The sequence below is a fragment of the Cryptomeria japonica genome, chromosome 10, assembly GCF_030272615.1.
Source record: "Cryptomeria japonica chromosome 10, Sugi_1.0, whole genome shotgun sequence".
Lineage (NCBI taxonomy): Eukaryota > Viridiplantae > Streptophyta > Pinopsida > Cupressales > Cupressaceae > Cryptomeria > Cryptomeria japonica.
The window spans coordinates 802,752,586-802,780,017 of NC_081414.1; the positions used below are offsets into that span (position 1 = coordinate 802,752,586).

At 39.6% G+C, this 27,432-nt stretch overlaps 1 protein-coding gene across 1 annotated transcript in view; it reads left to right on the forward strand.

Moving 5' to 3' along the window:
- The first annotated feature begins 13,842 nt into the window (after positions 1-13,842).
- LOC131859291 (replication protein A 70 kDa DNA-binding subunit A-like) overlaps positions 13,843-27,432 on the forward strand; it is an 82,224-nt gene continuing 68,634 nt past the window's right edge. The window contains exons 1-2 of the mRNA XM_059212882.1: positions 13,843-13,974; positions 14,557-14,754. Of these exons, the coding sequence (XP_059068865.1) occupies positions 13,843-13,974; positions 14,557-14,754 (330 nt within the window). The remainder of the gene's footprint in view (positions 13,975-14,556; positions 14,755-27,432) is intronic.

The following is a 27,432-nucleotide window of genomic DNA, read 5'->3' on the forward strand; positions in this document are numbered from 1 at the left end:
AGGACCACCCACAAAGATATGCACATCCTACAAATAAAATTGTTGCAAGAAACATCTCTCTCAACAAGTCTCCATAGTTGTAAAGACGTAAATTAATCTATAAGACATAATCTACTCTTTAATCATAAATAAACTCATAGGTCAATTAAGAAGTCTATTTCATACATAATATAAAACAAGTTTAATAAATTGATAAAACAATCATAGATATCAAAGAGTTAAAGAAAATTTTCATATACAATGGAAGGTACAAATTTCTCATTACATATCATTATACCATACTTAGGCTTTCTAATTGCCTTAAGTATTATACAAACATAAAGAAAGTGAGATACATCCGTCAATCTCCAATCTGAGTTACTTCCTTTCAGTCCATCGAATGAAGATGAGAACAAGATTCAGGCGCTTTTTCCACCCAACCTTGAAGCTTACGCTTCCCCGAAATTCTTGGTCAATCAAGAATACCCGACCCTGCATGAATTGTTTTAACTAAATAATTCAAAAGACAAGAGGGAATTTGGTGCGTGCCTAGATGATACATGCATTTTCAGTTTTCTAATTCTTTTAAGAAACAAGCATTATCATTCAAGGATATGGTAGAGAGAATAAAATAAAGAATTCCATCTATTTCAATGGATAATTCAATTTATTACTCGGTCGAGTATAATGCCATGCATAGCAAAAATAAATAGTTTAGAAAAAGTAACTATTCTCTCTTTTAAGATTCCATATTCGGCACCCGTCCCGGAAGGTAACTTTCCATACACAAGCCTATCTAGCTTGGTTCTCACAAACAATAATACATTTAAAGAATACAATCTTTTGACTAATTGATCTAAAATATTTCCTATCACTTTCATAAATTAAACACTATTTCATTACTTTCACCTAAATGAAACAATCTTTCATAATTTGATAAGCAAATATATTTTCATAAAAAATATTCGAATAATTACAAAGTAAGAAGAAGGTGTAACGCAAGTATGATTTTTTTCCATATAAATGAGTAAAATTTGAGTACACATTCTTTAATTGAAAATCTATCCTAACCCATTGACATTATTCATTAATCTTAAACAATAAAATTGCATATGTTAACTATTTCAATATATATTCCACCTAATGATTTCCTTCTATATCTATTCAAGGAATAATAAAACAAATTCAATAAAACAAAAAATACATGGAATATCATAAATGAAATCTTATGCTACAACCATAGCTTTATTTGACTAACCTTCCTTATTGCAAAATAACCAAAATGAAACAAAGTTCCTACCTCCTTATGCTTGAGACTAGCTTGGAATGAACTCTTTCGTGCCTCCTCTAAATTGGTCTACTTCTTCCTTGATGGCTCAAAAGTTCTCTCACAGATCTTCTATTCTCCTTCTATCTTTGCTCTAAAACTGCTCTCTCTCTGTAATCTCTCTTCTAACTTAATATCTTTCTATCTGCTCCACTTTCTATTTTCTTTCTTTTCTCCTCCCCTACCTATCGAACCTATGCCTATATTTATTCTATATTTCCCTATGATATTTGCTATGTCTAAGGCTTAGTTATTGTTATCAATTTGAAGTTTTTTCTGCATTATCGACAGGTCTAAAGATTTAACTATTCCATGTCTTCCTTTTCCCATATTACTACTAGTTTAGCGATCTCTCTAGTCTACACGTCTTGGAGAGGTGGAAGGCTAAGTAATATCTTCTGTAGTGATCGACCTCAGATAGTGGAGAAATCATTGGTCTTCTCCTCCATCATCGTGGAGTTTGCAGTTTTCTAACTTAACTCCATGGATCATGGACAATCTGCAATTCTAATCTCCATGGCACCACATGCCTATTAACTCCTCCCTCCCATAGGTTACAAGCCATTAACTAAGGTCGAGGAGTGGTCTGTTGTACGTGGTGTGATCTGTAATTATGTGGGCTGATTTGCAATCACGTGGGGTGATCTTCTTACTTGGTGGGGAGGTCGGCCTTGTCAACTACCACTAGCCGACTAATACCCATCGTCGCCACCTTTTGAATTATAACGTTAATATTAACAATAACATATTCGAATTAAAAGCTTTGCATTTTGGCTTGTTAATGGGCATCTGAGGGATAATCTTCAGATTCAGGGTCAATCAATCCCTTAGTGGAGTCCGCCAGATAAGGGGTGGATTAAGATTAATTTTGATGGTGCATCGAGGGCAACCCGGGGGTTTTTGGTGTTGGGGTGATTGCTCGAGACGATTGGGGCAACACTCTGGCCATTGCTGCTAAAAGATTGGTGGATGGGTCAAACACCGTTGCTGAGTGTCAAGCAGTGTTAGAAGCTATCTTAATGGCTGGGAAACTGGGAGTGAAGAAACTCCATTTGGAAGGAGACTCTCGGGTTGTGGTGAACGGGATAGCTCGAGGCCGAGAATGCAGGCATGGCACTTAGACAAGCAGGTTCAAAGAATGCAACTTCTGTTGGGTGGTTTTGAATATTTTAAGGTGACTCATGTCCTCCAGAAAGCAAACTTGGAAGCTGACAAACTTTCAAATGTGGGAGCGAATGGCTCCTTGGAAATTAGTTATAGTTTGTTCGAGGACTTTAGAAATCTTAGTCCTCTCGATTTTGAACTTCGTAAGATGGATTATCATAGAAAAGTGAACCCGAGCTCGATTTGAAGTGACCTTTTGAAGCCATGGTCCTGTGGGAATTAAAGATCCTTGTAGAGTGTGATCTACGATGTTTATGCAAGTGGCCTTGCGGTGATGGATGATGATGGAGGTGATTAGTGTGAGTGATTGGCGATGATGCTTAGTTTTCTGCAAAGTGTGTGGAGTAATCATGACATGTGATGGTGGCTCCTTTTAAAGGCTTTTGTGTTTCGTTTCCTGGCATTTTGTGGTGGCTGCTTGGTGGTAGGCGGTGTGTTCAGGTTTCTTTTGTGTAGTAGCAAGAAAGGATGGAAGCAAATTTTTCATTGTCGTCAGATGGGCAATTGCCTACGTTTCATGGGCTGATCTCGAGGCTTAGGTTGACGAATGTCTTCAGAGTGGATGATGAAGACTTTTGAGGGGCAGTGAGGTTGTTGTTTGGAGAAGAATTCTTGACTCTAGATTGGCAGCCGAGAACAAACCTTGACATTTCATTGCTTTTTGTTGCTCTGGCCTTGTAGGTGGGAAAGTCGGTGGAGGAAGTGCAACAAGTTTCCTCCTTGGTGCTGAGACCCAAATGGGTGGGTGGCTTGCAGGATGTGGTGGCCCGTTTTGTCATTGCCGAGGGGCTGAAGTTGGTGGAAGGCTCGCGGAGGAGGATTGGGGTGGATGTGGGGGCCCTGCAGCCCTTTGTCATTTGGTCGGCTTCCCGACTGGTTGCACTACAAGTGGATGACGCAAGGTTAGGTTGGGGCCAGATTGTGGAGTTTCTGCATAAACTAGGGTCGACTAAATGAGTGAAGATTTGTGGCAAGGTGACCCTCATTCGGTCTGAGGCCCCTCTAGATGTGGATGGGAGGTCGTTGGTTTGTCACCAGATTCCAAAGAAACAGGCGAAGGTGGTGGAGCATGGGTCTCTATGTGGTAGCAAGCCAGGAATGGTGCCAGGTGGAGGGAGCGTGTCATAGGAGGCAGGACCTAGCGGGGGTATCCCCAATTTTTCAAGAGAAGAGGCATTGGGGTGGTTTAGTAGATAGGTTCTATGGGATAGTAGGGGCATCTTTTGTGTGTTTTTTTTGTTGGTGTGTGGCCTTTTTGTGGCTGTTGGCCATGGTGGGATGGTGTCTTGTCGGGTTCCTTGTTGTAATAGGGGTGTGACCCCATAGTTTGGCAGAATGTATATCTGCTCTTCGGATGTAAAACTTTTATATTTAAGTAATATATATTAAATTGTTATCGATCAAAAAAGAAAAAAAAGCTTTGCATTTTAGTTCACTAAAAATTAAATTCTAATATGATTTTCTTATGATAAATAAATCAATAATGTGTGTGTGTATATATATATATATATATCAATTTCATTAAACTTATTATGAAATTTATACTCACATACAATTACTTAATCGACAAGACCATAATACTCATTTTCCAACGAATAAAACAATAATCAACTTCATACCAATGAAATCATGTCAACATAAAGTTTACATTCTAAATCAGATTTAAATAAAAAATTTAAGTCGCTAAATAATTAACCCTAATTTTTCAACTTTTAGACATTTTCAAATATGAAACCAACGTAACGACTAATTTTTACTCAAATCATTTCAATTTAAAAATAAGCATTGACGTAGTCATATTTGCACAAACAATTTTTCTATTGTGGTGTGTGAGATTTCCCCTAGTCTATCGAAGTCATAAGCTAAAAACAACTCTACCTGAGTCATGTTCTCGCCTTCAACTTCGTTCACCTATCCCTAAATCACTTGCACTCAATAATTCATCAGCATTGACTATCCCCAATTAAGATAATACTAGATATAGAATTACATATTGCATGAGTAAAATGCATACATCATTTCCTATTATTTGTATACAACTGAATTATCATCATAATGAATGCTCATATATGTTTCAATTTCAATTCATAAATAAAAACCTACACTATATCTCTTAATTACACATTATCAAAAATACGGCTAATATCTCTCCCACGTTCTCCACATCTGATAGAAGAAAGAGATATAGGAACCTCCGTGCGATCACCCAAGTTACAACATATGACCACAAGCTAGTGATCACTGTAGTTCCATATAGAACCTCACATCCAATGCCAAGTGAATTCAAACCTCTTGGAAGATCACTAAGACCAAAGAGAGAAACCTCAAATCTGTTAGGCCCAATATGGAAAGATAATGTACTAAGAGGGGAGGGGTGAATCAGTACTCCAAAACTTTTCTTCAATAATAACTTTACTATTATGCATAAACCGAATAGTGCAGTAACATAATATAAAGCTAAAACAAATAGATAACAATCATACATGATTCACTCCATAACACATATATTTTGGTTACACAGAAACTCTTGGTTAGAGAGAAAAACTGCGGTGGGGATGGCACCCACAACTTCACTACTGCAATAATAAAGAATGCTCGGTTAGAGCTACGTGTTTAGCTATTTCTGATAGCTTACCCTGTTAGGATTATCAAGATTTGTTAGATCTACCTTGCTAAATGATTTTACAACACTTAATCTAAATGTTGCACCTGGTTAGAGGCTTTACAATTTATAGACTTGATTAGAGTCTTTTACCCTGTTAAAGGTTTCTCTTTCAACTTCAAAATGTTACAATAAAATCATTACAAATATTTGCAACTTTACATTTGGAATGTTATAGCAGATTCTATGTGCTCACAATAAGTTACCTTGCTTATAGCATACCTCGGTAACCCATATAGTAACTCGGTAAACCCTTATGTTTACTCTGTTCTTTAACTATTCTCTGAAATCCTTCTCGGTGACCTCTGTGTCTTTGTAATAGTCTTCTTACACTCATACACACACACACTTTAAATTCTTAACTCATGCTGTATAAATAGATCTCTTATGACGGTGATCCATTCATTGCTTCGATCTTACAAACATATTTTATCGAATGAATAACCATGCAAGTTATTTCATTGGTTAGATGACATCAAAATCATACACAATCTTTAAGTGCAATTTCCAATGTGATAACGGTTACATGTGCCTTGATCTTGTAACACATTTTCATATGTATGTCCAGGTTCAATGAATCTGGTAACACGTTTCACTCAGTGTATATCAACTTGGTGTGTCATCTTTGCTGCTCGATAGACATGAAATGATACTTGGTAGACAACTCGGTGTATACTACGTTTTGAGACTACTTTCTTCTGTAACCAACTAGACTGTTCATATCGACTGAATATCTCAGTAGAGATAACTGACTAGAGTATATAGAATAACTTTGACATGAAACTAATGGCAACTTGATAAGTAGTAACAATCTCCCCTTTTGACATTTTTTGAGATGTTTGACAAAAACTACTTTCAAAGTTATAACTCAAAAATCTATGTACTTGCAAAATTTGACTATATTGATAGTATATATAGTCAATAATATAATATATCCAGATATACTCCCCTTATCGATATACTGTACAAAACTTCTGATTTTGCATGCTTGGTGATCTGTTCTGTGTGCTTTGCTTAATGTTCTGTTTACTGCTCAGTGCACTGCTCTTGGATACTCTGCTTGCTCTGTTCGGTATACTCCCCCTGTATACTATACTCTATTTGTTTGATTTTATACTTTGATGCTTTGAATGCTACACTCCCCCAATACTGTATGAAATACTGTATCATTCCCCTAGTACTGCAACATATTACTCCCCCTTTTTGACAAACATCAAAACTTAATTACCATTCGAGGGTGGTAACTGATCAAAAATGGATTTGTACTTGGTCCGTGCTTCGGTGAGAGCGACAGAGAGTGCAATCTTTACAGTGTCCATTAAAGAATCCTGTGCTTGAATATCAACCAATAATGATATTAAGCCATCTAGAGTGCTTCCCTCTTGTGTAGTAGATAAGGAGGTGGCTCGGTTGATCTGTTCTTGGATGGATGAAAGATGAGGAAGGAATAATGTCTAAAGTGTCATTATGTCCATCCGGATCTTGTGTTCTTCATTTCTTAGGTCCAATTGTTGAGCCATGAGCTGTTGTAGCTTTGTGTAAAAATTCTGAATTGAATTTGGCTCTGTGGTCAACTTGCTTGAGAGATCGGTGATCTCTTTCTCAATTGCCTCTGTTTTATTCTTAATGTCTTTAATGAATAAAGAAAATGTGAAGAGTTTCTGAAATAAATAAAGAATGTGATTGAGTTGAGGAGTCAACTCAGCAATAAATTTGACAAGTTTGACTTTTCCAATAGCAATAGCTTTCTGTACCTCTTCTATCATTTTTGTAGTGAGCTCTTTGTCTTTTAGCTTGCTCAAATATTCTGATGCATCTACTCCAGATGTTTCTATCTTTGTTAGGAGTTCATCCAGTTGAATGTGGATGGCTGCATCTGTTGATACTGTAGCTTCAGGTAGCATATCTATTAAGAGTGCTTTCACCTTCTGAAGTACTTTATTTTTCTTTTGAATGGCCATTTGCTTCTCTTGTTCGGCCTTTGCTTTGCACAGTTCACCGAAATCAATGAGTGCTTGCCCCTTTAATTTTGCTATGTCTACATTGGGCAACACTATTGGTTTTGACAAATCAACTTTAAAACTATGCTTTTTCATCTTCTTTTCTTTACCTTTCATCGATGGAACTAAGACAAGGGCTTGTGAGGCTTGATGACCCTCGGTAGGTTGCTCGGTAGAGGCAACACTTTGATTGGTTTCCTTAGCCTCTGTAGAGTCCTTTGGTGTCTCGGTACTCGGTGTCTCAGTTGCAACATTCTCAGTGATAGAAGGTGCTTGAGATGTCTGTTCTTGAGTAGTACCTTCTCTTGTTGTAGACTTGTGACCTTCGGTGCCTTGCTCTGTGTCATGAGGGGTTTCGGTTGAGACAGGTTGCTTGACCGGTGGATAAGGCTGAACTTGTTCCAAGACTGATTCACTAGATACAAGTTTTGCATATGCATTGCCTTCTATCATTTCATGTTCCGGTGCCTCTATATCCATGACATCTTCATCTATTTGAATGGTGTCAGTAGGGTCTTTCTCGGTAACATCAAGATCTTGCTCGGTGACATCAACAATTTCAATTTCAGCTTGCTCACCGGCATCCTTGATTTTAAATATTTCCTACCACTTTGCTTTTGTCTCATTTTCCACTTCAATATACAACCCATTCATCAGTTTTAAAGCTCCCTGTTTGACAAGAAACTTTGAATTGTAGGTTGTCAGATGTTCCTTTATTTCAGCTACTGACATGTCAGGAAAGAGATGAACCAGACTTCTTTCTCTGATCTGTTTCTTCGAGTCCATTGCATACTTCCACCTATTATCAATATGCAAATAAAGTTCATTCGAAAGTGACTTAGCTAGTTCCAATGGAGCTAACCGAAATTTTAGAAGTGTGTAGATGACAGCTTCTTCAATTTGTCTCTTCTCATCATTATTTCTGGTTTCATACTTGACATATCTAAATGATCCAAATCCTCCATATTCTTTCAGATTAGCACAAAAGTTTTCAACACTATGTACATTTACCTTCTTGCTCTTGACAATCTGAAATTTGCTTGCATCCTCTGATTTGGTATCACTAGACTCTTTTGCCAAAATTAGTCTCTGATTAGATTTCTTGTAGGTCTTTGTTACCTTGGGAACAGTAACACTTTTTGTTTTCTTACTCGGTGAGGCTGCATATGCTCTTGTGTTAGGTAGCTTTGGAGGTGGAGTCAGTGAGGCCTTTGATGTGTCTTGTTTCTTTCTCTTCAACACTTTTCCCTTAGGCAATTCAGTGCTTAGTGTTATTGCTGCCTCTTGGGTTTCAGATTCCTCTTCGGTAATGGTAATGGTGCCTTTGACAGGTGTAGAGGAAGAGTCCTCTCTGAATTTCTCTGACAATGCCTTTATCATTTTTGTTGCCTTTCTTGTAGCTTTGGGTACTTCAATGCTCATCTTTACCTTTTCCTTCACTTCCTCATAGGTTCCATACCTCAGCTCGGTAGCATGCCTCAGTAATGAGAGAAATGCATCAATTTGCTATTTTTTTATCTCAAAATCAATCTCGTAACCCATCGGTGACAAAGATTGAGTCCTCGGTTCCACAACATTCACATAACAGTAATCGGTGTCAACTTCAAAACATATATCATTTTTGTATTTCTCCACTAGCTGGGGTGGAATCCTATCTCTATTATGCATTTTCTCTTGAAATTTACTGAAGTAATCATCCATAATATCATTGAAATTATCACCTAACTTCTTGATGAAGTCATTAATCTGATGGGTGATTGGTCGGTGTAGTTCCCAAACAACTTTACCGATTGATGGAAAGAATTTTTCAAAATAGAAAAACATGCATACCAGTAATGATCCAAACTTAAGAGTATTAGCCGAGTTGTTCTTCTCCGGTTTCCTGATGGTGTTCAGATTCTCAAATAGGTTCTTCAGCAACACCTCACATAGGTCAATTTTCATTCCCTTTTTCACAATTTTGTAAGCCAGGTCTACTACTGCACAGGGTACACTGTTTTCCCTTGCCGATTGGAAGAAACAGTAGCCAATTACTCAAATGGCAAATTTTAGTTCTTCATCTATGACATTGTTCAATTTCAATCCTCTGCAATCAGATTCTACTCCGGTCAACCTGATCAATTCCTTGTATGATATCATCTTTTGGGCTCGAGCATGATCATGAATGGGGTAACCGGTAATCAGATGAATGATTTCCTTGGTAATCTTAAATGGTTTCTCTTCTAGCCACATGAAATCATCGTGAACTCTGCTTAGAACAAACTTAACCCACTGGGGTTTGAACACACAGGGATAGGTTAGGGCTTTAGTTAATCCCTTGATCTTAATGTGCTCATACTTGCTATCCAATTTACAATCTGTGCACAGCTCATCATAGGTGTCTTTAATTTCAACATGACCGAGTTATTCAACACGACATTTGGTGAAGAATCTCACATCCTCGACTAACAACACTCTATCCAGGATGAGTGAAAAGGCGGTTTTGTCATCTGATTCAGATGCAACTTTGGGAGTCAAAGAGTATTTTAGTGAGGGCTTCTCTACATTCTTGACAACTATGGGATCTTGGATCTTCGGTTCCATTTGAAGTTTTCAGATAAAAGATAACAAAGGATCCTTAGGGTTTTAGGATTTTAAACAACTGACGCTTTATACTTAGCAGATAATGGCAACTAGATATGATCGGTAAATCAACTTAATAATGCGTTGAGATTGATGTAAATACCTTGTGTATGCGGGAAAAGTGGGCGAATAAAACTTAATATGTGAAAATATGATGAATTACTAGTCCACACACACACAGGACTTCTTGATGCAAGCTATGGAGTAACGTAGTGTTACTCAGCTTCCCAAGGAGGGTCCCATGGTTCTCTATCTCACAATGTCCCTCAAACCAACGTTTTTGCTCTCAGATCACTGAGCAAAATGGTTTAGGGATGGCAAATATGAGAACGAGAGATGCTTTTGCTTGATTTTAGTATGAGATGTGTTGCAAGCTATGTATGATGCTAAAATGCAATGAACTAACTATAAGATGACAAGATTAGTATGAATACTATCCTAGCATACTATATTTAGTCTATAATTGAACTAAAATGATAAAGAAAGTAATATAAGCATGCATATTTGATCTAAAAGAGGCTAAATGAAGAGCATAAAGATGATGAAAAAGCTTGAAAGAATTTGAGCATAAGTATAATGCTTCAAACTTGAAAGATGATTGTTAAAAATGGAGGAATGAGAGCTCTATTTATAGCATAAACAGGGCAATGGATGGTCAAGATTGAAAGGTTTAATCAAGGGCCAGGTTTGAAAGTTGGGGATCCATGTGCACAATTTGTACCAATGAAATGGTGACAAATGTCAACATAGGATTGGGTTGAAAGAAGAGGTTGGAGGCATTAAAGGCCTGAGAAGACCTCATGGTTATCTAAAGGCTAAGGGTCAAGTCTAAGTTAGGTTTACCCACTGAATTAGGATCTAATCCAAAGATAAACCTTTGTGCAAATGATTAGGAGATAATCATGGTCAAAGCATTAATGACCTGATGAGACCCTTGGGTTGGGTAGAGGTTGAGTCAAAACAAATGTTTTAACCATGTGGGAGGGTTTGAATTAACCATTAATGGTTATTGGAGACTTTGGGGTTTAAGTGGTTGAAGGTTGGAAGCCTTCAATGGTTTTCAAAGACTTTGGGGGTTTTGGTGGTTGAAGGTTGAAAACCTTCAATGGTTATTCAAGACTTTGGGCCATTTGAGAAGTGACCTCCCTTTGCTTAGGGATGTGACAAAGTTTAGAGGAGGGTTAGGTTAATTAGAATCGATTAGAAGATTCTAGAAGGGATTAGGAAGGGGTTTGGGATTTTGCAAGTGGATGGAGGGATAATAGGATTTAATTGAATTATTTGATTTTCATTCAATTTGGTTGAAATTAAATAAATTTGATTTATTCAATTTAGGATAACTATTTAATTAAATTTGAATTTAATTAAAAGTGGCTAGGGGGATTTAATTGAATAAAATGATTTATTCATTAAATGGTATAGTGAATTTTATTTAAATAAATTAAATAATTTATTTAATAAAATAGAAGAATGTGGATAATTTAATTAAATTGGATTTAATTAAATAGAGAAATGAACATAAAATATTCATTTAGGAATGTGGTCATTTTTATACGTTTACATTTTGCCCCTCTTTGAAGTGACGTGTGTGCACATGTTATTTCAAAGAAAATGATGCTTTATCATGATTTATGATCAAATGCAATTTTTTTTGTTGTGTCGCTCTTTTGATTTGCCAGTCATGTCTCAGTTTTGATGTGATGCCCCAGATTGATGTTGTGATACCCCCTCGGGAGATGAATCAATATTTTTTTTTTTGGAAAATTTTGGATTTAAATTGATGAAGTTCGTATGAGGTGTAGGATTTCCTGCGTGTAGAAAGTGTGTAAATTGATTCATCTCCCGATAAATTACAAACGTTTTGGTATAGGGGAGACCGCGACCATATTACAGGCCCAGTTAGCTAACCCTAATTTCATTTTCCTCCTATAAAAGGGGAAAAGGGCTTGATTTAAAGTCATTTGTGCTTGTTGACTTTTGAAGAAAGATAATTTGCTCTGGAGAGAAAATGCCTATTCCCTATCACAGACACCATTTCGAGCGCGTTCGGAGATACCGGAGACCAGTAGCGCGTGGACCACCAGTAAGTCAACCCTTTTGACCCCTTTTTGATTTTTGATTTTGTCGGTTTTAGGTGTTTTTTTGAATTTTCAAGTTCGGACAAATCGTTTTAGCGCGTTTAGGACGTAGATTAGCACATACGAAGTAAACAGTAGCGTATAGAAGTCAATTTTAGGGTTGCGTCCGAAAGTATTTTGGTAGCGCATAGGTCACCTGGGTTAGCGCGTCCACGTAGAATAGCGCAGGTAATGCGTTGAGTAGCGCGTTGGAAGAACAGGGTAGCGCGTAAGTCTAACCTAGCGCATAGGAGTCGCAGAAGTTCGCATGAAGCAGGGGGTTTAGCGCGTAGGCTTGACCTAGCGCATAGGGCTGAAAGGGTAGCGTCGAGGCAAAGGGGTTTAGCGCGTAGGATGAACCTAGCGCATAGGATGAAAAGAGGAGCGCTTAGGGAGGATAGACTAGCGCGTAGACAGAGTCTAGCGCATAGGGTAGTTTAGGTAGCGCAAGGGGGGAAAATATTAGCGCGTAGACAGAGTCTAGCGCATAGGCTAAATTAGATAGCGCATGAGTAGAAAAGGGTAGCGCATAGGTCAAATCTAGCGCAGAAGGCAGATAGACTAGCACGTAGGACAAGAAGCCTAGCGCGTGGGTCTGTTTTAGTGCATGTCAGGTCTGTTTTAGCGCATCCATCAAAATTTTGTGTTTTGGCCGATTTTGAAAAGTTGTGTTTTTCCGTGCCTGTCGTGTTTTTGATGCATGTATCCAATATGAGTATTTGTATAACTTGTTTTGATGTGCAATTTTCCAAGTTACATATAGATATCAAGCTGTTTGTGGTGAGCAGAACATGATTTATTTGTGGTATCAGTTTTAAGTTCAATGTGTATGAAAGCCTGAGTTGTTTTACAAGCTGATATGGGTTGGAAACTTGAGTTGTTTTACAAGTTTTGATATGGGTGGGAAACTTGAGTTGTTTTACAAGTTTATGTGATTGTGGTACTTGAGTTGTTTTACAAGTTTTGATATGGTTTTTGAGAACTTGAGTTGTTTTACAAGTTGATATGAAATGATTAGGATTTTGAACTTGATGTAGATGAGCAAATTTGTGTCATGTTGTTGATGTAAGTTTTATGTTGATATCTTTGTGTTGATGTGGAAACTGATATTGGATATGTTTTGTTTGTTGACAGGAGCGATTGGGTATTGTGCAGTCGAGGGAGAGATTCCCGAGACCATGGACGCTTATACCACGTCTGTCACAGGCAGACTTGGACATTATTGAGCGATGCGGATTGACCTCACTTCTTGATATGCCGCGGTTCACTGTGAACCGGGGACTATTGACAGCTTTGGCAGAGAGGTGGCATAGTGACACGAACACCTTTCATTTTGCCACGGGAGAGATGACAGTGACACCAGAGGACTGCTATCGCATTCTGTGCATTCCTGTGGTAGGAGCTATATTACCATATGAGCAGACAGAGGAGGGCGGCACAGAGGCACTGCGCCGGATATTCCATGATGAGAGTGTCTGCGGCTATGAGATACCGTGGCAGGAGTTCCTAGATTTAGATTATGCACCGCTGCCATCTATACTGACAGGATTTATTGGAGGATTCCTTTGTCCTGATCTCAGGTCAAAGGGATTTTCAGTGGGATGGGGGCTGGTTCTGGAGCAGATGGTCACACAGGGCCGGAGATTTGCATGGGGGTCAGCGATGTTGGCCCACCTTTACAGGAGTCTGCATGAGGTAGTATACCTTGGATATGGGAGTTTATTAGCAGGGGTGACCCTATTACAGGTATGGTGCTGGGAGCACATTCCAGCAGCTAGGCCACTGGCAGACAGGGATAGGCCCGTAGGGGCGGCTTATGCTTATGGATATAGAGGCCTAGTTGTCCAGCGTAAGCTGGGCAAACTAGAGCACTGGAGGAGGGTGTTCGACGATATAGATACGGTCACCTGGAGACCGTATACAGACTGTGAGGTGTGGGCTGAGGATGGGATGGAGATGCCTTTCGTGTTCATGACGAGGTATCTGATTGGGAGGACGCCATTTGTTATAGAGCGGTTTCTGGTTACCCGAGTTTTGCGACAGTTCGGGAGACAGCAGGGGATTCCGCAGGGAGCGTGCTTGTATGCACGGCGGCAGCAGGATGTGGCCGATTGGGGGCCGACCATTGACAGTGCTGTGGCCATTGAGGAGTTTACAGGGTTGGCCGGATAGGTCTGGGACTATGCCCCAGAGATACAGGATGCGGGCATGACAGAGGAGTTCGCTCGTTTATTTGCTGCTCGGGCCGTGGCTAGGATCTCAGATCCAGAGGAGATGAGACCGGTATTCGATTCAGATGGAGAGGAGGGAGACGGGGGAGATGATGGGGATGATGGAGGAGATGGAGGAGATAGAGGGAGGAGGAGAGGTAGAGGTGTGCAGAGGGCAGTACGGCAGGGCAGGATTGAGAGGGGGAGAGGAGGTTTGGCCATTGGGGCCGGGAGAGAGGGTAGAGTGACGGAGGTGCTGGCTGTAGTGGGAGGAGAGGAGGAGGCGGTGAGACCAGCTTAGAGGAGGAGGATAGATATACTCCCACCTCCAGTGCCAAGGACAGGGCGAGTGGGAGGGGTTCCTCCAGCACAGGGACCACTGCGGGTTCGAGTGCCAGGTCATGTAGAGGATGCACAGATCCGGACCCTACAGATTACTGTGCAGCAACTGCAGGCACAGATTTTGACTTACCAGCGGCAGATTTCTCAGTTGATTACTGAGAGAGATACGAAGATAGAGCGGCGTGGTCGAGCAGAGGAGGCCTTAGCGACCGTGCAGAGAGCAGCGACGGGTGGTCCTATGAGAGACACTCTTAGAGAGCTGACACGGAGAGTGCAGGAGGCTGATTATTATAGACAGCATTATGAGGCTGCAGTGCCCAGAGACCGACGTGTAGTCAGCTTTGCACAGTCGAGATCGAGTCGATCTCGAACTGTCGGTACACGATCTGAGAGCCGAGGAGTGACGGGGCCGGCGAGACAGGACCCTCCCGCAGATCTGGGGGCGAGTGTATTGGGAGCGAGATAGGATCCTCCTGGAGATCCAGGGGCAGGTGCATCCGGAGCTAGACCATCTCCATCAGGGGATAGTCACACTTGAGAGACATGGTCTCCATTGTATTTTTGGATTTTTGCATTCTTTGTACTGGACATTTTTTTGAGACACATTTTGTAGATTTTGATCATCATCATTTTTTTTATTTTTTTTGAGAGATATATATATACGGAGCACCATTTTTGATCGATGTGATGTGTTTATGGATGCATTTTATGTGTGTTACTTCCTTTCATATGACGATGTAATACTTACATATATGATGTAATGTGTGATGCAGGATGTATGTTTTTATATGCTATGAGATGTATCTTGAAAATGAGATGTATGATTTAATATGCTGCTATATGTAAAATGATGTAAAAATGATGTAATAAGAATGGTATGGGATAATAGTGTAAAATGATGTGCGACTAATTTGTAAAATGATATGCAACTAATTGTAAAATGAAATGCAACTAATTATAAAATGAAATGCAACTTAATTGTTTTTGGAGCATCTCTCATTCTGTATTTGCCATCCGATATAACCATTTATTTGCTTTCTTTGTAAATATCATCATGGAGCATTTATCGATTTTTGGATATGTTGAAAATTTATACAAGCATAATGGTATAATTGAACGATAATGACCTGAGTAAAATTTACATGATATTTGATTTTGCAAGATAGCACAAGCTTCAAGGTATAATTGAACCAAGACGACCTGAGTGCGTATTGCGTAAACATACAAGATTAGATCATTTATATGCGTGAAATGGAATCAGGCCTTCAGTGATATGGATCATGTCTCGAGGCAAATATTCACACAATACAAGTGATCGTCTCCCAGACAGAAGACTAAGAAAATGTTGGAAGTTCCTCATGATCTCTGGCTGTGAAGCTTTTGATGAGATAAGGAAAAAATTCCAATTTATTTAAAAAGTTCAAAATGCAAAACAATCAAGACTTTAATGTGATAATGTAACATTTAGTACTTCAGAAAATCATCCATCCTTAAGTTTCTCGTGTATTGTTCGTGTGGCGTGGGGGTGTTTGGTGTGAAGCGTAGTTTTGTTTGTTGGATGTCATATGTCTGAGTTTTGCAATAGTTGGTATGTCTTGAATGTTTGCAAGTTTTTGAACAGTTTAATGCCCCTAGATGAGTCTTCTTCTGGATATGATTATGTACAGTGATTTCCAAGCCATGGTGAAATGCGGTAGATGAATACCTCAGGATAGTGACTACGCTAAGTATGGCCTGGATAGATATATGCTAAGTGTCGGGCGATGGCCGAGAGTGTTTTGATGGATAAAATGGCATGGATATAGATAAAGGAGCCGGTCTTTCACAAGGGCGCCTGTTTGCCAGGTTTTCACCATTTGTTTTTATTGTACTTTGTATTTTTGCTTTTTCTGGATTTTTTGGTGTTTTTGTTTGTTTTTGGCTTTTTCCGTGCACTAGGCTACCTTAAGTATAGTACTTCTTCAGATGAATGCTGTTAGTTGGATCATCGAGCACATCTCCTTCAGAATTTGTTAGCTGATAGGCACCCGATCCATAGACTGAAATGATGACATAAGGACCCAACCAGTTAGGTTCAAATTTCCCTTTCTTTTCTCTATCTTGCTGGTTTCTTGGATTTTCTTTTAGGACTAGATCACCAACCTTGAAATTACGAGGAATGACCTTATGATTGTAGCTCCTGCACATGCGTTGCTGATATGCTTTGAGATGAGTATAAGCATGTTGGCGTCTTTCATCTAATAGTTCCAGTTCTTGGAGTCGGTTAACTCGATATTCTTCATCTGGAATCAAACCTTTCAAAGAGACTCTAAGAGATGGAATTTCTACCTCCAAGGGTAAAATAGCCTCTGATCCATATACCAAGGAATATGGTGTTGCCCCTGTAGGTGTGCGAATGCTGGTCCTGTAGGCCCAAAGTGCTGGATTGAGTTGTACGTGCCAATCTTTGCCTGCATCACTCACTATTTTCTTGAGAATTTTTAGGATTGTTTTGTTAGATGCTTCTGCTTGACCATTTCCTTGGGGATAGTATGGTGTAGAAAACCGATGTTGGATTTTGAATTTTTCACATAATTCCTGCACATCTTGGTTTTTGAACGGTCGTCCATTATCTGTGACGATTGAACTTGGAATACCATATCTGCAGATCAGATAATTTAGGATAAAAGAGGCAATTTGTTTCCCGGTTACTGTGGTCATGGGAACTGCTTCGATACATTTGGTAAAGTATTCTGTGGCAGTGATGATGAACTTGTGTCCATTTGAAGATGAAGGATGAATTTTGCCAACTAGGTCTAGTCCCCACTGACAAAAGAGCCATGATGTTGTAAAGGGCTGCAGTTCCTGTGCTGGTGCATGTATCAAATTGCCATGGATCTGGCATTTAGGACATTTCTTGGCAAAGTGATATGAATCTTTCTCCATTGTAGGCCAGTAGTATCCCATTCGTAGAAGCTTTTTAGCAAGAGTAGTGCCACTTGAATGTGTGCCACAAATACCTTCATGAAGCTCGTGTAAAGCTGAATCAGAATCATTACGATCAAGACAACGAAGAAGAGTACCATCTAGACCTCGACGATATAAGGTATCAGCTGTAAGGGTGTAACGGGCAGCTTGTCGGATAAAGTTACGTTTTTGGTTACGGGATTGGTCAATGGGTAAGATATTATGCTTGAGGTAGTCGTATATTGGTCCATATAGCGGAGAATCTGAACCGGTTAAGGCATATATAACATGGGATTCAGAGTGGTCATAGGCGGGGGAGAACAGTTGCTCTACCAGGAACTCATAACGACTCTGTTGCTCAGGAATTTGTAGTAGTGAAGCGATTGTAGCCATTGCATCGGCTGCTTTGTTGTTCACCCTTGGTATTTGCTCAAAGGTGATGTGCACAAAATACTGTTTGAAGTCATCCACCATGCGTTTGTAAGGAAGTAGCTTGTCGTCCTTTGTTTGATAGTTGTTGTTGATTTGATTGATGACCAATTGTGAGTCTCCATAGACTTTTAATTCTGTGATTTTCCATTCGACGGCCATTTTGATGCCAATGACCAGTGCTTCATATTCAGCCACATTATTTGTGCATGGAAACATAAGTCTGTATGATTTTGGCATAGTGTGTCCTTCAGGAGTGATGAACAGAAGGCCGGCACCTGAACCATGTTGAGTATAGGATCCGTCACAGTATAGGGTCCATTGTTTGGTAGAAAGAGCGAGTACATCCCTGTCTGGAAATTCAACCTCCATGGTTTGTTTGCCTGGTAGCGGTGCTTCGGCCAATTGATCTGCAATTGCTTGTCCTTTGATGGCTCGTCTTTCTGTGTATTGGATGTCGAATTCACTGAGAATCACGACCCATTTAGCCAATCAGCCTGTAAGAGCGGCTTTGCTGAGTAGATATTTGAGAGGATCAATTTTTGCAACTAGCTTTATGGTGTGTGCTAGCATGTAATGTCGGAATTTCTGAGATGCAAAGACTACTGTTAGGCAAGCCTTTTCAATAAATGTATAGTTGAGCTCATAGCCATTCAATGTTCTACTGATGTAGTATATGGCATGTTCCTTTCCTTGTTGATCTTCTTGTGCCAATAGTGCCCCTAGTGAAATATCTGTTGTTGAGATATAGAGAATAAGTGGCTTTCCAGCAACTGGTGGTACTAGAACTGGTGGATTCATCAGGTACTGTTTAATTTGGTAAAAAGATTCTTCACACTTAGCCTCCCATTTGAAGGGTACATTTTTGTGTAGCAAATGGTTAAATGGTAGACTTTTATCTGCTAGCTGAGCGATGAACCGCCGGATTGATTGAAGTCGTCCCTGTAGAGATCTGAGTTGACTGATATTTCGTGGTGGTGGCATTTCCATGATGGCTTGTACCTTTGCTGGATCAACTTCAATACCTTTAGCTGATACTATGTAGCCTAGTAACTTGCCTGATGTAACCCCGAAGACACACTTCTTAGGGTTGAGTCGGACTTGGAATTTTTGCAATCGATCAAAGATCTTTGTTAGGATGCCGAGATGTTCAACTCTGGTGAAGGATTTTGCTAGTAAATCATCCACATAGTCTTCCATAAATGTGTGCATCATATCATGGAAGATGGTTGTCATTGCTCTTTGATAAGTGGCCCCTGCATTCTTTAAGCCAAAAGGCATAACATTCCAACAGTATGTTCCCCAAGGACAGGTGAATGCTGTTTTGTCTTGATCTTCAGGAGCTCTTTTGATTTGATTATAGCCTGAGAAACCGTCCATTAAGGAGAGCATTGCATGGCCTGCTGTGAGATCTACAATTATATCAATACTTGGCAGAGGAAAGTCATCCTTTGGGCAAGCTTTATTGACATCTCTGAAGTCAGTACATATTCTTATACTACCATCTGGTTTTGATACTGGAACAATGTTGGAAATCCATTCTGCATAGTCAATAGGTCGGATGAATCCGACATCTAATAATTTCTTTAATTCCGTTTTGACCATGAGTGCTATCTGTGGATTCATCTTTCGTAGTTTCTGCTTGACTGGCTTGACTCCTGCAGAGATGGACAAGTGATGCATGATTAGGTGTGGATCTACTCCGGGCATATCAGCATATGACCAAGCAAAGTTGATTTGCTGTTCTTTAAAGAAGATGATGAATGCCAATCTTTCTTCCTCTGTTAGAGATTCTGCAAGATGTATATTTTTGGCTGCTTCTGTGGTACCAATGTTGATTGATTGAGTGGGCTCAATCAATATGGGCAATCGTTCATGAAAATGTTCAGGAAGGGTGTCAAGTCTCCCATCGTTAGGTGCCTTAAAAAGGTTTTCACCCTCAGATGCGTCCTTTATTTTTACTTTTTTGGGATCCATTGCTGCCATTGACTGGTTTTCAGCATTAGATTCATTATTTGATTCATTTTTGCGACTGAGAGACTTGGCACTCCCTGAAGAACAGATATCATTATGTCGTTCACTGGTAGAGCTTGTTTCCGGATTTACGGTACATAGGTAGTTGATAATAGATGCATCATCTGGGAAAATAGGTATATCATGAGTCTCAGGTTCAGTCCAGTCGATGAGATCAGGGAAGACAAGTGGTAAGGAATCATGGGGTGGGTCAAGTTCAGCTACTGTAAGTGTTAGGATAGAGTTATCAGCGTGATGGGTCTTGTTTTTAAATAAGTCTAAGGTTTCATCGAGGTCTTCGATGGCATCATCTTCTACAAAGACTTGTTCGAAATATTTCTGTTCACTTTCCGGAGCGTCATAGATATGTTGTGGTCCAAATTCAAGAGGTCTATCGTCTGTGTTATGTTCTTCTTGAGAAATGGATATGAAATCAGCATCATCTGGGATATTTGTAGTAGTATCAGAGCAAACACCCCATTCATATTCATTTGAATCTGTCTCATAGGCATCATCCCAAATTCTATCTGTGTTGTAAACAGGGGTGTTGTATGGTGAAAACAAATCTTTGATGATGGATACTATTTTGATATTCTGTGTTGATTCTGTATCCGACCCGTCTTCTACAGTCTGAATTTGTTCATAGATTGTGCTTCCTCGAGGAGGAATGATGGTTTCTTGTGATGATATGATTTGTTCTTGTGCCATTGGTGTGTGAATATGAGCCACTGCTGCAGAGATGGCCTTCTTATGATTCAAAAGCTTTCCCTGATGTATTTTCTGATCTTGACGTTCTCTTGCCTTGCGGATTGTTTCTGCTGATTCAAAGAGAGCTTCCTGCCAGGATTCTTCCTTGTATTTCTACTTTTCCTTCCATTGAGGTTTTGCATTTGTATGTGGCGGCCTTTTCAATAGGAAAGTGAATTTAGAACCTAATCCTGCTTTATTTCTACTAGGTTGTGAAGGAAGATCTATAGGTTCCGTAACTCCTTCTTGGCGTTTCCCAATAGGTCCTTTGCCGCCATATCCCATTTGTTTCATGATCAAGCAGCCTTTTCCATATAGGTGTGTCGGTAGAACAATGTCTAGAGCAGCTGCTCTGTTAGCTTCTTCTTCATCTTTGTATAGCCAGTTAAGAACATCCTTATCTTCTGATTCATGTGCTAGAGTCCCCAATTGGATGAAGGTGCCATCAAATTTAGTTATGGGTTGAGTTGCCAGATGTGTTGATATAGTCGGTAAACCATGCGATCTAGGTGATGTTGGCAATCTGGTCAAACATAAAGGCTCCATAGAGTATTCGCCCATGCCTCGGTCTTTGATTTGCATTTTCTATTTGAAGTCTCCCCATAAGGAGTTGGATTTTGCTGTTGGTGGATCAGGTGTTGAAGACCGCTGCTTTTCTCTGTTATAAGGAACCAAACTGTCTTGGGCTACCCCCATTGCATTGCAATGTTGAAATGGATTGTGATCAGCTGATATGGAGATTTCCTGTCCATCATAAGGAAACTTGACACACTGGTGGTATGTAGAAGGTACTGCTTACATTTCATGTATCCAGAGTCGGCCTAATAAGACATTGTAGGTGAGATCAATATCTAAGACTTGACATACAGTATCTTTTTGCACTGGTCCTACTTGAATAGGCAATATCACTGTTCCTTTAGAGGACCTTTCCTCATCATCATATGCTTTTATGGTAATCTTCTTACAAGGATCAATAGATTCTTCTAAGAAGCCTAGTGCACGGATAAGCTTTAAAGTACATATATTAAGTCCGGCTCCTCCATCTATTAAGACTCTTTTGACACGGTGTTTGCAAACAATGACTTCAATATGTAGAGGAGTATTATGCAGATGACTCAATGAAGTATTATCATGCTCTGAGAAGGTGAGGTTATGAGATTCTGTCATGTGGGCAACCATAGCTTGGAATCTGTCTGTATCCAGATTTTGAGGTACATTTGTTTCTAATAGCGCTTGCTCCAAGATGTCTTTGTGTTTTGGAGATAGTTTCAACAATTCCAGGATAGATATCTGAGCCGGAGTTTTGCGTAGTTGATTAACTAAGTCGTATTGGATTTTTGGTGTAGTAGTTGGAGGTGTAGTATGTCCCTTCAAGACATATTTCTGAGTCCGGGTTGTTACATTGACAGATTCATGATCACGTTTATCTCGAATGGTTATGACATTTACTTGATGATCTTCAGCTGAGATGTGATTGATTGTGTTATCGTAGATGTGATTAATACGAGCTCCGCGTGTATCATTTGAAGTTGATGCTCCATCTTTGTTGTAATTTGGGAGAGGATCTTTGAAGGCTGCGTGATCATTATTTGTTTTGAGACCATCCACCGTTAAGTCACCTCGATCAATCATGTCTTGGATTATGTGTTTCAATCTCATGCACTCGTTTGTTCTATGCCCCTTGTTGCGATGGAAATCACAATAGTGTGAATCATTCCACCAAGGTGGTTTGATTGGGGGTTCATAATTGTTGATTGGAGGTAAAGAAAGAACCTTGTTTGCTAACAGCTCTCTGAATGCGGATTCTAGTGATTGTCCCAGTGGTGTGAAAATACGCTTTTGGAAATTGTTTGTATTGTTGCGTGAATTGTTGGTAGGCCCTGGATTCAGGTTTTTGTTTGGATTATCATTGGCGTTGTTGGTATTTAGTTGTCCTTGATCAGTGTTTTGCGCATACGTATTAGCACTGGGAGTGGTATTCTTAGCATTTTTCGTGTTCTGAGGATTTCCAGATAATGCAAGGACTGGTTGTTTCGATTTAGGATCCTGTGGTTCATTGTTGCTTTCGTTTTTGTTTCGAGTCCAAAATCTAGATTTGTCAAAGTTGGTGTTGTTTTGGTTATTGTAGTTTGATGAATTTGTTCCTTCCTTGTAGAACTTGAGTGTTCCCTTTTTGACACAAGCTTCCTCTACTTGGATGCCATTTTCGATCAATTTGTCAAAAGATGGTATGCATTGAAGTTTGAGTCTGTAACTCATCTCACCATTCAAGTTATCAATGAAGATTTCCATTTTCTCTTTTTCAGGAATATCTCGAGGATATCTTGATACCATGTGTCGCCAACGTTGAAGGAATATCATGAATGTTTCATTGTTCTTTTGTTTGATGTTACAAATATCTAGCATGGTTATGGCATGTTGGATGTTGTAAGAATAGTGGGTGATGAATTTGTTAACCAATTCATCAAATGATCTGACAGGTGGTGTAATCTTGGATAACCATTCCATTGTTTGTCCTCCCAGACTTCTCGAGAATAACCTCATTAGATAAGTGTCATCATGAGCAAATTCAAGACTCATGGTGCAAAATTCTCGAACATGATCTCGAGGATCACCTTTCCCATCATATTTATCAAATTTGGGAACGTCTGAGTTTGGAGGAAAAAGGTACCATGTTTAAGCTTCTGTCAAATGGATAAGGACAGATTTCGTTTATAGAATACCGCACTGTTGTCCCTTGTTGCATATCCTGTATTTGTCTTTGTAACATTTGCATTTGTTGAGTAAGAGCAATCAAGGGTGCATTGTCTTGCCGAGGAAAAAGTTCTTGCCTAGTATTGGCTCTTAGTTGAAAGGGAGTGGTAAATGGTATATGTTGCTCTGGTGTTTCTAGTTCAGGTATATGCATTTCTGGTATGCGTTGTTCTGGAATGTGTTGTTCAAAGTTATGTTGTTCAGGTATGTGAGTTTCTTCTTCTTGGTTTTGTTCATGAGATGCATATTGTTGGGATTCGGTGTGAAAAAGATTTGGGTCGAAATCTTCCGGAAGTTTAACGCCCTTGCTTGTGAGCATCAACAAATATTTTTCCTTGTCATTGTCTATGAGCTTTTCGACAAGTTTTTGGAAGGTGGGATTTACTTGACATTCTCTAAGAAGGGTGTCGGTAATTTCAGGTTCTTCTACGGGTGGAACTTCAAAAGGATTTGATAATCTTCGATTCATACTTGATTCTGCGTGTGCCTCGCTTTGTTTGTCTCGTTGAGAGCGAGTAACAGGCATTTTTAGTAGAAGCTTTCAGTGATGAAAAAAAGCCTCTTCGATGTGTTGTTCGGGTGTTGGTGGTTCTGGTCTAGATATGTTATATGTGATGCACTCGTCGGGCAGGAATGCTAGATTGATCTTTCCTCCGCGGTTTATCTTTTGATTAAAAGCAGACTTTTGACAGTATGCTCTTGTTTTCAGGGGTTCTTTGTCAAATTCGCTGGATTTGTTTTGGATATAACGTTTGACGTGATGAAGAAATACCCGATGGGATTTGAAGAGTTGACGATTGATGTTTAAAAATTTATTTCTCTTGATGAATTTGGAAAAGCTAGGTTGTTGTTTCTTCAACGTGATGTTGCGATAGAGGTTCTTTCTTCTCAAAATGAGGGGATTAGTCATGCATGAGTGATCAATGATTTCCTTTGATTTGTTTGGATTCAATTGATTCTTGTTTTGAAAATTTCAAGTTTTACTTTATCAGAGTGAAGGTTTAGCTGTCCCTTCATGACAAAGTATGTCAAATGATATGGATAAGAGTTTCCCGATCTGGAAACTGGTTTTGACAATTTGGAAATTTTTAGACAAGTGTTTTTGAGATAAAATCCGTAAGATGTTTTAAGGATTGGATTGATACTGATGATGAAAAGTTTCCGGATTATGATATGAAAGACGTCCTCTATTGCTCGATTCGTTTTCGGATTCTGACAACTTTGTTTGACACAAATTTGACTTGAGAAATAGTTTTAATGATTCATTTTTGTCACTCTGGTTTGATAAAAGTCGTGTTTTGATGAAAAACTGTGTTTTTAAAATATTTTGAAATTTTCAAAATTTTTGGTTTTTCCAACTCTCTGTTTTTCTATCTTTTCTCACGCGCTAAAACAGATGTTCAACGCGCTACCTAATTTCCCCGATGCGCTAAAATGTTTTTCACACGCGCTAGTCTGCCCCCGGTTACGCGCTAAAGTATTGATTCTGGAAAAATTATGTTCTTGACTGTGAAAGAAGTACGCGCTAGACTGGGCTTCAGAAGCGCTGACTGATTCGGCTAATGCGCTAAAGTAGGACTTCCACGCGCTAGGCTGTTTGTTTTACGCGCTAAGACAGGCCTTTTGAAATTTGCTGTGAAGTTTGCTTGGAAAAGAATGCGCTACACTGTGCGTCCTACGCGCTATCTGTTTTGGTTAATGCGTTAAAATAGGCTTTCTATGCGCTAAGATATTTGTTTGAAGCGCTAAAACAGTCTGTTTTGAAATTTGTTGTGAAGTTTTCTGGGAAAAGTACGCGCTACACTGTGACTTCTACGCGCTATTTGTTTCTTCTAATGCGCTAACTTTGGCTATCTACGCGCTAATGTTTTTCTTCTACGCGCTAGAATATGTGTTGTACGCGCTAAAAGATGGCTCTCTGTTTTGCTTTGCCGTTGAAACGCTACTATTTTTGTTGCACGCGCTATTTCGTTCTGTGGATGCGCTAAAATAACTGTTTTAAGCGCTAAGATGTTGCTCTGACGTGCTAAACTGCCCTGATTTTTCCTTTTGTTGTTTTTGTAATGTTTTTGACTTTTGTTGAGTGAAATTTTTAAGTGTGATGGATGATTTTCTGAAATACGAAATGCAAACACGGCACACAAAGTACAATCATTTCACTTAATCTAACAGAAAGTGTATGTTCTGTCGAGGATGTGTTCAAATCCCCAATGTTTTAACAGGTTGGATACAAGATAAACACTTCAGAAAGACTCTTTATTCAAGGGTCATAAGCAACATCATAGCCCACTAGTCTCGATACTCCGTCAGCTCAAACAGCCGTGTCACCCTCTAGAGGGCGCCCGTTTTTTTGCCTTTTGCCAGAAGTTAACCCAAAGTGAATTGCTTCACAGTTGAGTAGTTATCTTGGGAGATATATGGTGAGTAATCTTGGGGGCGAATTCTTCCCCACCCTTGCACTATGATGTTACAAATGTTTGGATACTGACTCAACTCAAAGTTTCTAATGCTAAGGTTCGTAATCAGGCTTCCCGTTCGGCTGTCAGTGATAAACTCCCTCAGGAGGCTTCCCAACCTTTAGAACAAAGGCTTTACGTATCTCGAGGATACTGGGGGAAGGCTAATCACTGCGCGCAACCGTCGAAAAGGACTTTCGTCACTTTCCACATTTGATTATAGTGGGTTGGAATTCTTGGCGTCAAAGCCGTTCCCCACTTAGGTCGTTCCCTTCACACCGGCCATAAACGGCTTTAAGAGTTGATTGCAACTCCTCGGGAAGGCAGGCCTGCTAAAGGATTTATTGCTTGAAATACTGAAAACATAAGAGTGGTTTGGCTTTTTGGTCACCCAGTTAAGGGGAGAGCATATACCTTCCACTTTCGAGACAAGACAAATAAGTTTGTTCTTTTTAACTTTCAAGGCAATAATTTGCTAACTTCTAATTGGAGATGTTGCTCCAATAAGCATGATGTTCTTTTTAATCCTTCATAGCAATAATTATCTAATTTATTGAAAACAGATCGTCAACAAAGCAAATTTCGACTTTCGGAGGTCAACAAAAGGAAAAACATTTTGCTGTGAAGGCAAACTTCTTCGCTTTACCTGCAAGAAACTTGTTAAAAATCCTGCAAAATAACAAGAAGGCTGTTAGTGTGTTTCCGGGGGACTTCCACAAGTCTAAATTTTTGGAATTTAGTTACAAAATCTTTTTGTTTGTTTTGTTTGTGATGCGCTACAGGACAAACTGTACGCGCTACAATGCTTGGCAGATGCGCTACTGTTCCTTTTATGTGCGCTATTCTGTTTCTTGGATGCGCTATTCTGTGTGTCAGATGCGCTAATCTGTGTTTTGATTTTCCCCCGGTCTGTTGTGCAGGAAAATTTTTGAACTTTATGCGCTAACTGTTTCTTTCAACGCGCTGGAATATGTAACTTAAGCGTTAAATTTTGGAGCGGATGCGCTAATCTATCGAGTAGAAGCGCTAATCTGTGTTTTGATTTTCCCGCGGTCTGTTGTGCAGGAAAATTTTTGAATTTGATGCGCTAACTGTCAGTTGCAACGCGCTGGAATATGCGGATTATGCGCTAAAATTGTTATGGGATGCGCTAATCTGTCAGGTAGACGCGCTAATCTGTGTTTCGCCGGCGTCGATACCTACAGGAAAATTTGTCAAATAAAATCATGCGCTAAGGAACAGTTTTCACGCGCTAAGAAAGTAAGCCCACGCGCTAAACAGTAGGCTAGAAGCGCTAAACTGTTAGGCGGATGCGCTAATCTGTCAGGTAGACGCGCTAGTTCTGGTTTTTTGCGTACCTGCAAAAGTCCTTAAATTCAAAAAATGATAGGTTATTGGGGTGCGTGCCCCACGGTGGGCGCCAGAAATGTATGTGGGAAAAGTGGGCGAATAAAACTTAATATGTGAAAATATGATGAATTACTAGTCCACACACACACACAGGACTTCTTGATGCAAGCTATGGAGTAACGTAGTGTTACTCAGCTTCCCAAGGAGGGTCCCATGGTTCTCTATCTCACAATGTCCCTCAAACCAACATTTTTGCTCTCAGATCACTGAGCAAAATGGTTTAGGGATGGCAAATATGAGAACGAGAGATGCTT